At 40.8% G+C, this 14,600-nt stretch overlaps 1 protein-coding gene across 1 annotated transcript; it reads right to left on the bottom strand.

Annotated features, from left to right (window-relative positions):
• Window positions 1-1,304: 1,304 nt before the first annotated feature.
• HSD17B7 (hydroxysteroid 17-beta dehydrogenase 7) lies at window positions 1,305-13,647 on the bottom strand. Its single transcript, XM_081946034.1, has 9 exons — window positions 13,465-13,647; window positions 11,111-11,314; window positions 9,403-9,495; window positions 7,531-7,645; window positions 7,180-7,374; window positions 5,860-5,964; window positions 5,140-5,196; window positions 4,450-4,548; window positions 1,305-2,572 (listed from the first exon to the last, which is right to left on the bottom strand). Exons 1-9 carry the CDS (start codon window positions 13,497-13,499, stop codon window positions 2,474-2,476), a joined length of 1,002 nt encoding a protein of 333 aa, XP_081802160.1. The 5' UTR covers window positions 13,500-13,647; the 3' UTR covers window positions 1,305-2,473.
• Between the last annotated feature and the right edge of the window lie 953 nt (window positions 13,648-14,600).

Below are 14,600 nucleotides of genomic sequence, written 5' to 3'. Positions count from 1 at the left end.
AATGATGGTTATAACTATTTGGTATCAGTACCATGACATTAATCAAGTAGCACAATCCACATCTTCCCCAACCTTGGTTAGAATTTTGTGCTAGTTTCTAAAACTCTCTCTTTTAGTCTGAATTATAGCTATATATGTATTTGGATTCCCATATAATTCTTTTTAAAAAGAGAAAATACACTCCTCTACCTTGATACAATTCTGACCAATCCGGCCAACATGACCTTATTTCCCAGAAATTAAGACTTCCATTCCCCTTATTTAATGATGTTTGGTTAGGAGAATCATCAGCTCATTTAGTGCAAACTCATACTGGGAATGATAAAATTGGAGCTACTTAAATTAAATCTGGTTACCAGTTCAATTTTATGTAATACAACAATTACTTTTCATCAGCATTTGGAAACTTGTGTTAGTATGTGTGGGCTTCCAAATATTAATAATCTAGGAAATATAAATTTAGCATTTGTTATTAAAATGTTCTGGGAAATGGATGGTACTAATTGATTCATTCAGTATGCTATACTTTATTTATTGAATATAGCTATGTATGTGGTTATGGGTTTGAGCAATGTGATACATCCTCTTTTCTGAAACCAAGAAACTCTGTACCTGGTCAAAGATTGGGTGGGGAACCACTTAGAAATACTCCAATAACATATTTGATTTGCAAACTCTATTTAAATAAATATATCCTAAAGACACTTTAGGCTTCCCAAGGATCTTTTGTGCCTTAAGTTTTCAGAAATCTAAAGAAGAGAACTTTTGGGCCTTTGCAAACCTTGGCAAGATTATCTTTGCTGATGCATTGCAGTTATTACACATTTGGTAGATTGTTTTGGCAGGGGGCATTTTTAAACAGGTATGATAATCTGGTACTCTTTACAGTGCTTTGACCTAATTCTCTTGCCACTGGCTTTCTTGACTGGAATTGAGGAGTATTGGTATCCAGGATCCATAGAAAGTACCAAGTTGCTCGGATCTTCCTCAATAAATCCTTAATATTTATCAGAGACTCGCTCAAGCTACAATGACTTCTGTATAGACATAAATAAGATTGTACTGTAACTTGCCTGCAATCATTAGAAGAAAAATGTATTTCAAATAAAAACAGTGATGTAAAAAAACTAGGATGTCAGACTTTAAGATCATTTTGCTGTTGAGATACAACTTATTCCAAAATAAGTTGTATCTCAACAGCAAAATAATGTCAACCACATACATGGTTATTCAGAAATAAATTCCATTTGCAAAATTGGAACATACTCCAAGAGGTCTGCCAACAAAAAGACAAAGATCTTCATTCCAGCCACATACTCGGTAAATATTCTTAGTTTTTTTCATAGTAGAAATTAAAACAAAAGCTGAAGCTAGTGTTTCCTTGGACCTTGAGTTATGTGGTGAGAAATCTAGCTCTGCCATTGGGGGCAGATAGAATGACTTGTTGAAAGGAACACTATCTTGTTAGAGAAAAGAACAATTTTAATGTAAAAATAATCATGTGAGCATTTTTAGATACAGAAATGTTCAACACCACTACCTTGATTATACAATCTTTTGAAAAACAGAAAGGATGCCATAGTGTGAGGGTATACATAGAGTGAGGGGAAAAGTTAAAACAAAGTCAAGATGAGAAGTTCAGCTATGGGATCAACACCCCCACCCCCACCACAGATTTGGCCTCCCCGAAAGGGAGGCTTGGATTTTCTCTCATACAATTTAATACCAGGACAGTGTTTGGGGGGCCTAGCCAAAGTACTTGGAGCCCCAAGGCAGGGTTATTTGAGATCCCAACTAGGGGTGCCATATGTTGAATGAAAAAGCATCACCATTAGAGTGTTGGCCAAAAATATTCATTAGAAAATACCTTTGGGAGGAGAAGCAATGTCGATCAATCAATCAGATTGGTGTCATGCTTCCGAATAATGATCCCAATCAATTCAGAACTGTAGCTTTTTTCAAAGATTTCCTTTATTAGGTACATATCAGCACCTTCAGGTATAAATCCAACTCTAATATTTCCTGTGGTTTGGTAGAATTAAAAATAGCTATTCCCCACCCCACTGTGTCATAGATCATTTTGATCAACCAGGTAGGCGGCAGGCTTCTCAGTTGCTCCCTCTGGCTGTTATGAGCGCTCACTGAGATGACCTTGGTTCCCATGAGCCTATCACCGTTGGCACACTAGAAAACATTTCAAAGTACATTGGTCCCCCTCCCCCCATATGTATGGCAAGTAAGAAAAAGAGAATATGGCTTCAGCTAAAATTGCTTTGAGAGTTGACAAATGGAGTTGGTCCAACCTCCTGTTCAAGCAGGACACCCTATACCATTTCAGACAAGTGGCTGTCCATACTCTAGTCATACAATCCTCCACAGCAGTCCACTAGGAAAATCTGGTTTGCAAAGGCAAACAATAATAACAAAGAGTGTTCCAAGTGGAAGAAACATTTTCCTGTGAAGAGCTGTCTTGCTATTTTTTATCTGGGTGATTGTTGCTCCCTAAAACTTGCTTTTCTAATTCCAACAGCTTCTTGTACAGTTTTTCTGCTATGTCTTCATTAATATCCATCTGGAAATCAAAGAAAGTGGTAATAATTAAATATGCATATACATTTAATAAATAAAATAAATAAATAAAGGGTGGGGAGAGTTAAAGTGTTAGCTCAGTTTCTGTCTCTTATGCAAGATCTTTCTCTCCACGTAGTTGCCAAATTAAAGCTGAAAGTATGTGCAATGCAAATCCAATGTCAGAAAAGCTGAAGGGCAAGAAGATTAAATGAGATCCTGCATGCTATAGTAGTTGAACCTCTCCCAAAGAGGTGTGAATAGAAAAATCCCAGAAACTAGACTGGAACGAGGAGAGACAAACTCAAAATGCTAAGATCCAGTTTGGGATATGCCTAAAGAATCCTGCTCCCACATCTGTCTGGCACGTCTCGACAAAGTGGTTATTAGTAAAATCAACTCACATATAATATTTAGAATGACAAAATGTGTACAAGTGGTCCTTGAGTTACGACTGTAATTGCACATTAAAGTCAGAAGTCAGGAGGACATTAAGTGATTCATGTTAAGTGAATGAGCCTCCACTCCAGCTCTCCTCAGTGCATTTGTTAAACAAGTGCATGGGTCAAATGCATGGGTTGTTAAGTGAGCATGGGGTGAATCAAGGGTGGGGAAGATGATTGGGGGGGGGGGGAGTGCAGGAACAAGACCACCTGCCTCTGGCCTCCCAATGCCTTCTCCCACTGAGATATCTCATGTCCCGCTTCACTTCGGCCTCCTCTGTACCCAGCCCTTGCACCCACCACTGATCAATCACTCACAAACCTTTCGAAGATCTCCAGAGCTCAGGATGTCGGGGTAGGAAAGGAGGACAAGCTGTTCCATTACTGGGCCACATGGCAGAAAAGCAGCTTTTTCTGAGACGCTGCCAAAGCTCTTTGTTTTTGTCAAAACTTTTTCCTTGCTACATGCTGCCTCTCTCTTCCAGCAAACACACATGGTCCCATGGTCCCATGCTGCCTCTTTCTCCCAGCAAAACAGCAGCAAGCCCCCTCCCCTTGCTATCACTCTCCCTCACACATCCACATGCTGCCTCTTTCTCCCAGCAAGTGCAACCTCTTCTCTTGCTATGACCCTCCCTTTTTCTGCAGGCAGGGTGGGTAGAATGCATTTGCAGGGAGGAAAGGGAGAATGCACGGGAAGAGATTGCATTCACTGGGAAAAAGAGGCAATATATGGTAATGTGCATTTGCAGGAAGCATGTAGCAAGGGAATAGTTTTGCTAATAACACCCAAATCTCAGAAAGACTCTGCTTTTCTACTGCTTGGCTCCATAATGGAGTGGTTTCTCCTCTTTTCCTACCCCAACATCCTGAGCTCTGGAAAGATAAGTGAGCAATCAGTGATGGGAGGATGGGCAGTAGTATATATAACTTGCAGGCTCAGTGCCTATGATGAACTGGGACAGGATGCGGGGAAATAGGTGAGGGGGGGGGAGATATGTTGCAGCATCTCTGCAGTCAGTCCCGATCCAGTCATAAAGGCAAATGACCACAAAGGTGCTGCAACATACGTAACTTCGGGACTGGGTGATAAGTACTTTTTGGGTATCTGTCATGTTTGAACTGCTGCTAAGTGTCCTATCATAACTCGAGGACTATCTGTATGTGCCTAGGCTCTAACATAAGAAAATTGGGATAGATGGGATTATTGCAATGAGTATGGCTTAGGCAGAAATCTCTCTCCAATTTCTAAAATTCCTGATTCATTAACAGTTGCCTATGTGACTGTTTATAAGATGTGCTGGAAAGGATTTTCTGGCAATCCTCGATGGGAACCCTAATTTACACTGCCTGGTTGCAGAACTGTCTAGAAATGTATTGCACAGCACCCTACATAACGAGTGCTTATTGTATCACTTCCTCAAAAGAATTGACTTACCTTGCGGCTGTCACTATAATTTTTCCCCAAAATGTTAGTACAGCTGTGATATTTCACCAGGGGATCCAGCAACTCTGGCTTCTGCTTAAACAACCAAATCTAGAAGGGAACCCAAACATTTCTTATTCCAAGACACTCCATGACAGTGCTGAGAACACTTAACATCTCAAGCACTGGGAGCCTCTTCACAGAAAACAAGGAACAGGGGGATCTATCTAAGGGATGGCAGGAGGAGAGAAACACCTAAAGGAGATAATAAGCAGGTCAGCCCAGAGCACAAGTAATACCGATATGTTAAAAGAGATGGAAACATTGCTCAGGTTTTAAGAGAACCTGGCTGATTTCAGAGTGCATAGAAGCAAAGCCATCTCTCCTGGTCACTGCTGAGTTCTGCTTCCAATTTCTAACTCTACAAGATCAGTCTGCCGCCCTCATCTGTGAGGGAAAGAAATCTTGTACCTGTCATACACTGTTTCTATAGACTACTTGCCTATTTTTACTGCCTATTTTTTTTCATTAAAAGGAATGTGCTAGGCAAGCATGGATAGAAGATCAAGCCCACAAGAGTTTTGCCTTATACCACAATAAAATAGCTATCAGCCTTGAGTCATGCGATCTATATAGGATAGGATAGAACCAAATGGATGTGTGGCCGCTCTGAGCCATGTGATATATCTAAGAGTATTATACCTGTGCTTCTGCTCCGTTGTACGGTGTCAGGGTGTATGTAGGGGTGCACAGGCGTAGCTGGTAGAGCAAAACAAGCAAAAAGTTAGCTTTCGCTTCCCCCATGAAAACACATTGAACTAAAAAAAATCTGTTTCAAATGAATCAGTTTTACAATTTCACTGAATATTAGCCATTGCAATATTCCTGTCAGAAAATTCTCAAATAGGATTTGCACTGTGGGTACTACAGGATACAATGGATGGGCAACCTTACTGAGGTAAGAACCTTGAACTTTAACATCATACAGTGGATGTATTCACAAAATAGTCACCATAGGAACCTTGCTACAATGGACACAGCCATAGCAAAACAACAGTTTATCGGAAGGTAAGCAGAAAGGTAGACGTGCTAATAAATATGATTCTAAGGACAAGTGGCTCCTTTGGAAATATGCCAGCTTCTATTTAATAGCTTTGCAAAGAATTCCTTTATAAAGTCAAATGGGCAGAGAATCTGTTGGGCACTGGTGTTTAGGAACACACTGGCACCTACAGGTATGAAGTGGTTTATCCCTGTGTAACAAAGTAAGAGATACTTTCAGGACAATTTTGTATTTTTCACATTATGCTGAATCCTGAGGTACAAATTCAGTTTTTCCTACGATTCTTTATGAAACGGAATCAACCCTTTTCTCCCTCAAGTTTACATCTGTGGTACAATAATGCTTCAAAAGGCACTTACCAGCCACAATAAAGGGAAAAGCAGCTTCCAGAAAAGAGGGGACAACATTTCATATGTCATATTGGTCATTACAACACCTGGACACATGACACTTGAAAATAAACCCTAGTTGAGGAAAAAGGAGAGAGGGGAGTGATGGGAGGTGGAGAAAAGTTCATCATATAACATATAATCACACTACACATAGAGTCATGCTCAGCTATGTCTCTTGACTGATACATACTCAAAAAAGAAAATAAATGTTTTTTCTAAGCTTCTTTTTCCAAAATGGTCTCTTCTGCGTTCTATGAATATAAACAGCAGAGGACTAAAACTGTGGTATTTGGCCTTGAGGCCAATAGAAAGGGGCCTCTGTAGAGTGAAATTGTTCTCCAGGCTTAGGGATCTTTTGGCAATGAAGTTGGTTGTTGTTGGCCAAATGAGACAATTCTCCCCATGTCCTAGTGGGTCTTTCAAAATTATATCTTTGAAATTTAAGAGACAAGTCATTTAAATATTACAACCTAAACTGCATAATGGCACAAGCAGAGAATAAACTGGGTGCAACTTTTATCTCAAAAGCAAACCCCATCTCTTAAGATTAGGGCATCTACAGCAACCAGAGATCACATGATGGAGTTCAAAGTAGTCAGGAGAATGTTTGCTGTTTTTCTACATGGTAGCCTGGCTTTAACGTGCCAGTTGCCTCCCAAATCTTGAATCTCAGCCCTTTCGTTTGTCTTCTCTCTAAATCAGGCACCTGGGCCATATAGGGAAAAATGGCAGTCAGAAGGACAAAAGGTAGAAGAAACGACAGGATGGGAGAGGTTAAGGCTATGTTCCACTTTGATAGTGACAATGTAATATATAGGTAAATTATTTCTTGAATAATCAGTCAGAACAATGGCAACTTCTAAATCTGCATCAATATATATTTTTATCTGAAATGTATCTTTATCTGAAATAAGCACATTTGGTAATTTATTTACAATACCTTACATCAGGGTTGTCAAACCCACAGCCTGGATGCTTCACATGCTGCCCCCCCTTGCATCTGATTTAGTGAAGGGGGAAAAAAGTCCTGATACGTCACGTGACGCTGCCATGACGACGCAAGTTTGACACCCCTGCCTTACTTGATTCCATTACTTGCTATGAAGGTCAATTTAGAAGATATTGAAATCTATAAAGCTGCCCTTTCTCTGTCTCTGAAGCTTTAGAAATCTCAGCTATGCATTATTTACAAACTTTGAAGTGTATCTTTCCAGCCACCTGGACAGCATACTTGTTCTTTGATGTTTCTGCTGCAGTCCCCTGAAAACCAAAAGAGCTGAGCCTCACCTGCTTGTTGAAATGGTTGTTTAAAGCCACACTTGTAAGGTCAGTGCAGTACTTAGAGGAACTGTAGGACTCTTTGCCCTGCTTGTGTTGGATGTCATCAAGGCTAAAGTTGGACTTATGGGCGCTGATTGAAGAAGTCCAGATGAGCTGGGAAGGATTTTCAAGGCAGCAGAGCAGAGGCTCCAGCTGCCGGATCTGAAAGTAAACAGTAAAGTAAAAAGGTTTTGTAAGATTTCAAGCCTATTGAACTGGGAAACATAGCAGCTTTACAATATCAATGCTATGATGACATGCCTATTTTCAGAAGTCAAAACTACAAGGCATACATGCATTTGCTCAAAATTTCCCTACCAATACAAAATGTCCAAAGAAGTTGGTTGCAAAGACTTCCTGCAGGCCCTCTGCATTGACCCTGTCCTGCTGGGTCATCAGTCCCTCTGCTGTGGTGAGCATTCGAAATACTTTTCTGAAAAGAAGATAAGACATTACATTTAATTTTACCAAGGGAAGGACTGGAACCTTTAATTATTATCAAAAATATCATTTCCTTGCCATTAAGCATTTGTATAGACGTCCGATTTTTCTGTTACTGTGAGAATTGACAGAATCCTTAGCTTGAAACCATAGAACTCTAGAATTCTTAAATTTGACCATCAGCAATCTCCAGTAAAGTTTTAGATGTTCTCTAAGACCTCAGTGAAAATAACAAAAAGCAAGCCACGAGTTCTAGCATTTTTCTGTAGCATACAATTGGCTAGCGTCCTCTATTGAAATTGTTGTTGAAAAGGAGCACTTTATTATGTTCTGTTTGACAATATAAATGGTTGATCCTGGCCACTTTCTCTTAAACTTATGTAAAAAGCAGTGCTTCTATATATTTTTCAACTTTAATGTGATCCAAGCCTCCCAGTTCTTTTTCCTGAAGCACGGCTAATTTGGTTGAAAATATTTGGCACTGGCACATAGATGCAGTGTTTGTTTTCTTTTTGAAGCCTCTTTGTCCAAACCCTAGTTTGGACTGAATGTGACAAACTTCAGCCAGATTTATCCCGCAACAATGGTCAACCTGACAAATGAAATTAGAAGGAAGCCACAGGGTGTGTGATGTGAAGAACAAAACAGATTGCAGTCTTGGGCTTTTATAAAGCCAAGGCTTTTAAATTTCTGCCACCAGCATGTAAGCAAACTTTATGTCTAAGGTGTGAAAGGTAGCAAGTAATTTTAAATCTTGGAAAGAGGGGTGAAGAGTAAAGCCAGGCTCCGACCTTGGTTAACTTATCTATTTGCTACCCTTTACTTCAGGGGTGTCCAAACTTGGGAACTTTAAGACTTGTGGACTTCAACTCCCAGACTTCCCCAGCCAGAAGTCTTAAAGTTCCCAAGTTTGGACACCCCTGCTTTACTGGAATATCCATTGTATCCATTCCTCCATTTTATATGGCACACATAACTGCATTGGTTACTGATATGCTTCTGGCTGCAATTCAAGGGGCTGGTTGTCACCTTTAAAGCCCTACATGTCTTGGGGTACCTAAGGGATTGTTTTTTTTCTAAGAGCCTCTGCCCTCCAACTCAATCTAGCAGAATGGGCATGCTGCAGGTCCCATCAGCCAGTGTTGGCTGGTGGGGATTAGATAAAGGAGTCCCTGAGGATTTTACTTTGCTAATCATAGTTTTAGGAGGTGGTACTCACCTCCATTTTAAAGGACATTGAGCCAACGCTGTCCAAAGACTTTTCTGCAGTTATGTAGCCAGCTTGATGTCAGAGAGTGCTGTTACTTTCCCACCAAAGTGATACCTATTTATCTCTTATGTTGGCAGGAGCTAGGGCGAAGACATGAGCTCACCCCATTGTGCGATGCTTGGTTAGGGTTAGGGTTATTTTACAATACTTACATATTTTAAATTGTAAGCTGAGATGGGTGGCTATAGAAAAGGAAGGAAGGAAGGAAGGGAGCGAGGGAGGGAGGGAGGGAGGGAGGGAGGGAGGGAGGGAGGGAGGGAGGGAGGGAGGGAGGGAGGAAGGAACATTTTTGACACTCACTGTCCATTTCCCACAAGGAAATGTAATGGGAATTTGGAAGTCACTCCCACTGATTTTTTTAAAACATCTATGATCATTCTGTTTCTCTGTTTAGGTAAGGAAATATCTTTGAAATGGTGGCAAGGCATTTTTCAGAGTTATGCAGAAAAAGAACAATTACCCCAGCTTATATAACATACCTGGAGAAGAGGCCACGTAAAAATGCCCAGAAACTGACACGTGGATTGACCATGATCCCAGCATTCAAGAAGAGATAATCCAATCTCTGAAATCTATACAATGAAGGTAACATCTGGTTATTGCAAGAAGAAACAGATACAAAATGCCTTGCCAAAAACAAAAACCCACTTAGCCAGGTAATTTAACTTGAAAGGCTTTAAATGCACAATTAATCTAAAAATGTAATATATCAATATGTAATAATTAATAACACTCTATCTTCCTCCAAGAGGTAGTTCTGGGCTAAATGTTCATGTTTATGCCTAAGTGAATTGTTTCATGGAGAAACCAGAAGTCTTACAATGACCTCTCAGTGAGCAGGAAGACCCCCCCAAAAATTGCCGTGTATTCACATTTAGGAAAATTACTTTTCTTCTCTTAACAGTGTGTGTGTGTGTGTCTGTCTGTGTGTCTGTGTGTCTGTCTATCTGAAGAGGAAGACTCCAGGAAAAGTTTTACTACTTGATTCTACCAACTGTACAATGCCACATTTAGTCATTAAGCAGTGGGACTACGATTCTTATAATACCTTACCATTAGATGTTCTTATTGACATTGATGGGTATGAACTTCAACATTTATGAAAGATACCGAAATGATCGATTTACTCACATACTACATAAAAACAATGATCTTTGTTATTGGTCCAATACAATTAAGAAAAGCTTGGATTAATAACTCTGCAGTTATTTTATGGCACCAATTTGTCAATATTCCATCATTCATACCGCACAAGAAAAACATTCTAGGTCAGTGTAGAGGAGAAAAATCAACACCAGTCATTTTACATTAGAACAAACTACAGCTAAAGCCTAGACCAGTGATGGCGAACCTTTCCATCACTGAGTGCTGAAAAGGGAGCGTGCATGTGCGTGTGTGAGCGCATGCTCATCTGTGCTGCAACTTGGAAGAGGAGCTGCCCAGGGGGCATGTGCGCACTGGAAAATGATCTTCTGGTTTCCAGTGCACACATGCGCGCCAGCCAGGTAGTCTTCCAGTTACTAGCGCGCATGCACGCATGACGATCAGCTGGCTGGTGGGCATCCTCACACCAGAAAATGGAAGACCAGCTCTTCCAGTTTCGGTCACTGCTGCACGCACGAAGACCAGCTGATCATCGTGCGCAAATGCACGCCAGAAACCCAGAAGAGGAACGGGTGACGACACATGTGCCAGGTGACATGGCTCCATGTGCCACTTCAGACACGCATGCCATAGGTTCGCCACCACAGGCCTAGACCATAAAAGTACATTTAGAAGTAATTGCCACTGCAGAGACTAGCAAAAAGCATGCTTTGTAGCTATGCCCCCCCTCACAATGCCTTTCTCCCATCTTTCTATTGCTTTTTTGCCAGACAAAGGTTCTCAGTTGTTTGCAGAAGAAATAGTACAAGGTTCCATTGCCTCCTTTCACTGTTGTTCTGTGGCTGCTCCTCTGGCTTGTTTCGGCTATCAAATGTTTTGGTCTGCTTTGAAAAAAAAGATTAGTGCTACTTCTTGAAAAATTATTCAAGATTAACTTATTGTAGAAATATGCAATAGGGGTATAACTTAGAAATCCTTCCTGGAGAACTGATTGAACAGAACTTCCTGAGCTACACATAGGAACAATTATTTCCAATAGACTGCTTCTAGCTACTCAACTAATTGCCCTTCTCTTCCCCATACCTCATCTTTATTTCTTGAGCTGCATGTAGGACAGATTCCAGCTTGCCAACATCTATTTTAACAATGCTGATATGTGCACGGGGGAAGGAAGATAATAGGTTGTCACGGGTGGCATTGGCTTTGTCCATGTTTCTGCAGGCTAAACAAATATGGATGTTTTCATCTTCCTGGAGCAGACGTTCACACAGCGCAGAACCAATCCCACTGCAAGAGTAACAACATACAGTTAAAGTCTGCCATAGAGTATCACTGTCAACGCTCCATGAAGTTCATTATTCAACAGTTGAGAAAATATATTCCCTAGTATCTCTCTGTAAATGTATGCATTCCATAAATACTAGTGATTTTCCTATAGATGTTAAAAGAGGTTTCATAAATTAATTGTTCTGAGATACACTAGAAAAGTGATGGTTAACCTTTTTGGCACTGGGTGCCAAAACTGGAGCATGTGCCAGAGCACTGGAACCCAGAAGAGAGCAGCTGGCCGGTGCACATGCACGGGGTGTCCAGCTGCACTTCTGGGTTCTGGTGCGCATGTGAAGCTGCTCTTTTCTGGGTTCAGGCGTGTGCATGTGCGCCGGCCAGCTGGTCTTTATGCAAAGACTAGCTGGCCAGTGCAGACAGAAGAGAGCAGCTGACTGGTGTGTATGCAAACCGGACCAGCTGTCCAGTGTGCATGTGCATGACAGAACCCGGAAGAGCAGCTGGCGATGGCATGTGTACCCACAGAGAGGGCTCTGCGTGCCACCTCTGGCCCACATGCCATAGGTTCGCTATCACTGCACTAGAATAAAAACAGTGATCCAGCAGACCCTGAAACATGTCTTCACTGGTGGACAGAAAGTGTCTGTCTACCAGTGAATTATTGATAAGGAATCACCTGATTCTTTGAGTACAGATCCACCAGACTTGCACAAAAGATTAATCTGCCATTATATATTTGATAGAAGACTATTGGTTCATTATCCAAACAACTGGATATTATTAGAAATATAGATAGATGCAATAGTGTAACAAGCATAGTTGTTAGGGTTAGAAAGGAACTAGTTGTGGGGCATATTATCATCAATAGTCCCAAAATAGCTTTTTCCAAAAGGCAATTGGTCTTTCTTGGCTTTTTCTTTGAAAACATTTCCTTCTTACCCAATTAGCTTCTTCAGTTTTAACTTTAGAAGTGAACCTAATAACCTGGATGATTGAGAATCTACACTGACAATTAGCACCAGTAATATTCAAGAAACATAGCTATGTCATTCCAGAAGCAAAAAAAAAAAGTTTGGTAAGGAGGATGCTAAAATCCAAATAGTCCAAGATAAGCGACCTTCTTCACTCTGACTCATACCTGCACTCAGAAATTTTTCCCTTCTCCAAAGTAGCCTGCATTTATAGAATAACTTGCGATCATTCTGCCTTGCCTAATTTCAAAACTAAAATTGCAAAGGCTCCAAAATATTGCCCTCTAAAGCAGGAATAGATTTCTTTTACAGGTAATGTACTGTACCCCCCCCCCAAGATATCTCAGTGAGACTTTTAAGTGCATCCTGGGAAAGAGAAGCCTTCCTCTGAACGCTTAGTTTTACTAGTTGTCTAGGTGGTGGCAAATATGATAATTGAGTTATGCACTTTGAAAAAATATTTCATTTTACTGGCCTTAAATCTTTTGTTACTCTATTTAATTTGAGGACTCCAAGTTACAATATTAAGTTTCTTTTTACCCACTTTAAAAAAGTTATCATGTAGAAAAACACCCAGATACTTTAATATTTCTTCACAAAATTGCAACTATCTGATCCCTTCTTTTAAGATCCAGTTATTTATCAAGCTTCACTTATTTTTCATAACTGACAGCTAGAACAGGATATTCCTCTTCCTTGCCTTCCCACAAATGAAAGGGCTTTTCGTTAAGGGATGCAAAGACATTAGGCTAGTTGACAAGAACGAAAGTCGAGTCTTAAGTTGAACTAGCAAGGCATCCTTTAATTTATTATACTGGCATATACAATGTAATTCTGTTTCACCTCATTTATCCCTGTCCTGCAGAGCCCCTTCACTTTACCGAGCTTTCAAGAGGATGTTGAGCATAAAGCAGCTTGTTCTTAAAAGTCAGTCAACAAAAATTTAAATATTAAAAGAATGTAAAAAACGTAGCCTGGGCACAATTCAACAGAGTAAAATATTTTCAAGTTCCCACCGATCCTATGCTCTTACCCACAGGGTTCATTATGCCACCGGATCTAAGCATGCTACTCCTGCTGGACCGTTTTCTTATGGAACCGGCACATCTTTTCAAATTAACTGCATAAACAGATTACATCTCCCCTTTCCCAGGCTTTCTCCCAGCGATCCGCTCTCACCTGGTGGCGCCGGTGACTATAGCTACTCTTTGCATAGCTGCACGAAGAATCAAGCGGCAACGGGTCGATCGAAAATGAAGGGGAGACGCCGGGACCAGCTATTTAAATCGGGCTGTGCGCCGCCTCCAAGAATCTGCGAGGCTTCTTTCCGGGCGATCCCAGCTAGCATGGCCCCGCCCCTCATTAACTCCTCGCTGGCCCGTCCCCTCTCCATCCCATGAAGCAAACGGGGCGGTGGCGTGACAGTAGACTGACGACGGAAAGGCGGGATCTGGGGAAACTCAGCCACTTAGGTTAGTCAGAGGCATTGGGACGGCGTCGTTGTGAGCTTGTCATTGGTTGGAGGCAATGAAAAGGAATGTGCAAATAGCGATGGCTCTGCTCTAAGAAGGCACCGAAGGCAGCTCAGGTAAAGGATGAAGCTGAGGCGTAGCAGCTATTAATGAGCAGAATAAGTCGAAACTTACCTGCTTGTTCCTAGACTTCGGCTTTTCCCAGATCCATTGAAAGAGCTGATAAGATCTTGACAATCAATTTAGAAGGCTTCAAATACAGACCCGAGTAGACATATCTACTCAGAAATTAATACCGTTTAATTCAATGAAATTCACGGAATTGGATGATAGCTTTAAAAGGGGCGAAGGAATTCATGCATCGAGGCAGACCACTCAGTTAAAGATAGCCTTGTCTCCAAATACCACTTACAAGATGCGCAAATAAAAGTAAAGGTAGAAGTTTTTCACAGACAGCAATAAAGCTAATTGCAAAGATTGTTAAACATTTTAGACTGCCCAGTTGCCAAATTCTCTGTGCAGTTTACAATAAAACACAATAAAAGATCACTCCTCTGACCTGTTAGGCTGGCTATTTTGGGACATAGGTCTCCCTTCCTCCGGTATCAATAAGAAGAAGCCCTTCCTGGTTCACTCTGTAGAATAAGGCATCTCTGTCCAATTTGTGGCAAGTCTTTGGCCTTCTGAGTCAAGACTGACTTGACTTACACAAAAAATATACCTCAAATATTGATTTATTATGCCTGACTTTACCATTCTATTAACAAACTTAAGAAGCTCAATAAATCAATGTTGAATAAGTTCACAAAATCGAAATATTTATAAAATGCACGGGCATTCGAG

This window comes from Natrix helvetica (genome assembly GCF_964273705.1).
Source record: "Natrix helvetica genome assembly, chromosome: 3".
Classification (NCBI taxonomy): Eukaryota; Metazoa; Chordata; class Lepidosauria; order Squamata; family Natricidae; genus Natrix; species Natrix helvetica.
This window is presented reverse-complemented; position numbering and strand designations above follow the sequence as displayed.

Coding starts and splice junctions, on each gene's coding strand:
- HSD17B7 (XM_081946034.1), bottom strand. CDS start 13,499: ATGCAAAGAGTAGCTATAGTCACCGGCGCCACCAG. Junction 9,496..11,110: donor GCTCAAGAAATAAAGATGAG/GTATGGGGAAGA, acceptor TTCATTGTATAG/ATTTCAGAGATTGGATTATC. Junction 7,646..9,402: donor TTACGTGGCCTCTTCTCCAG/GTATGTTATATA, acceptor TCTTCTTTTCAG/AAAAGTATTTCGAATGCTCA.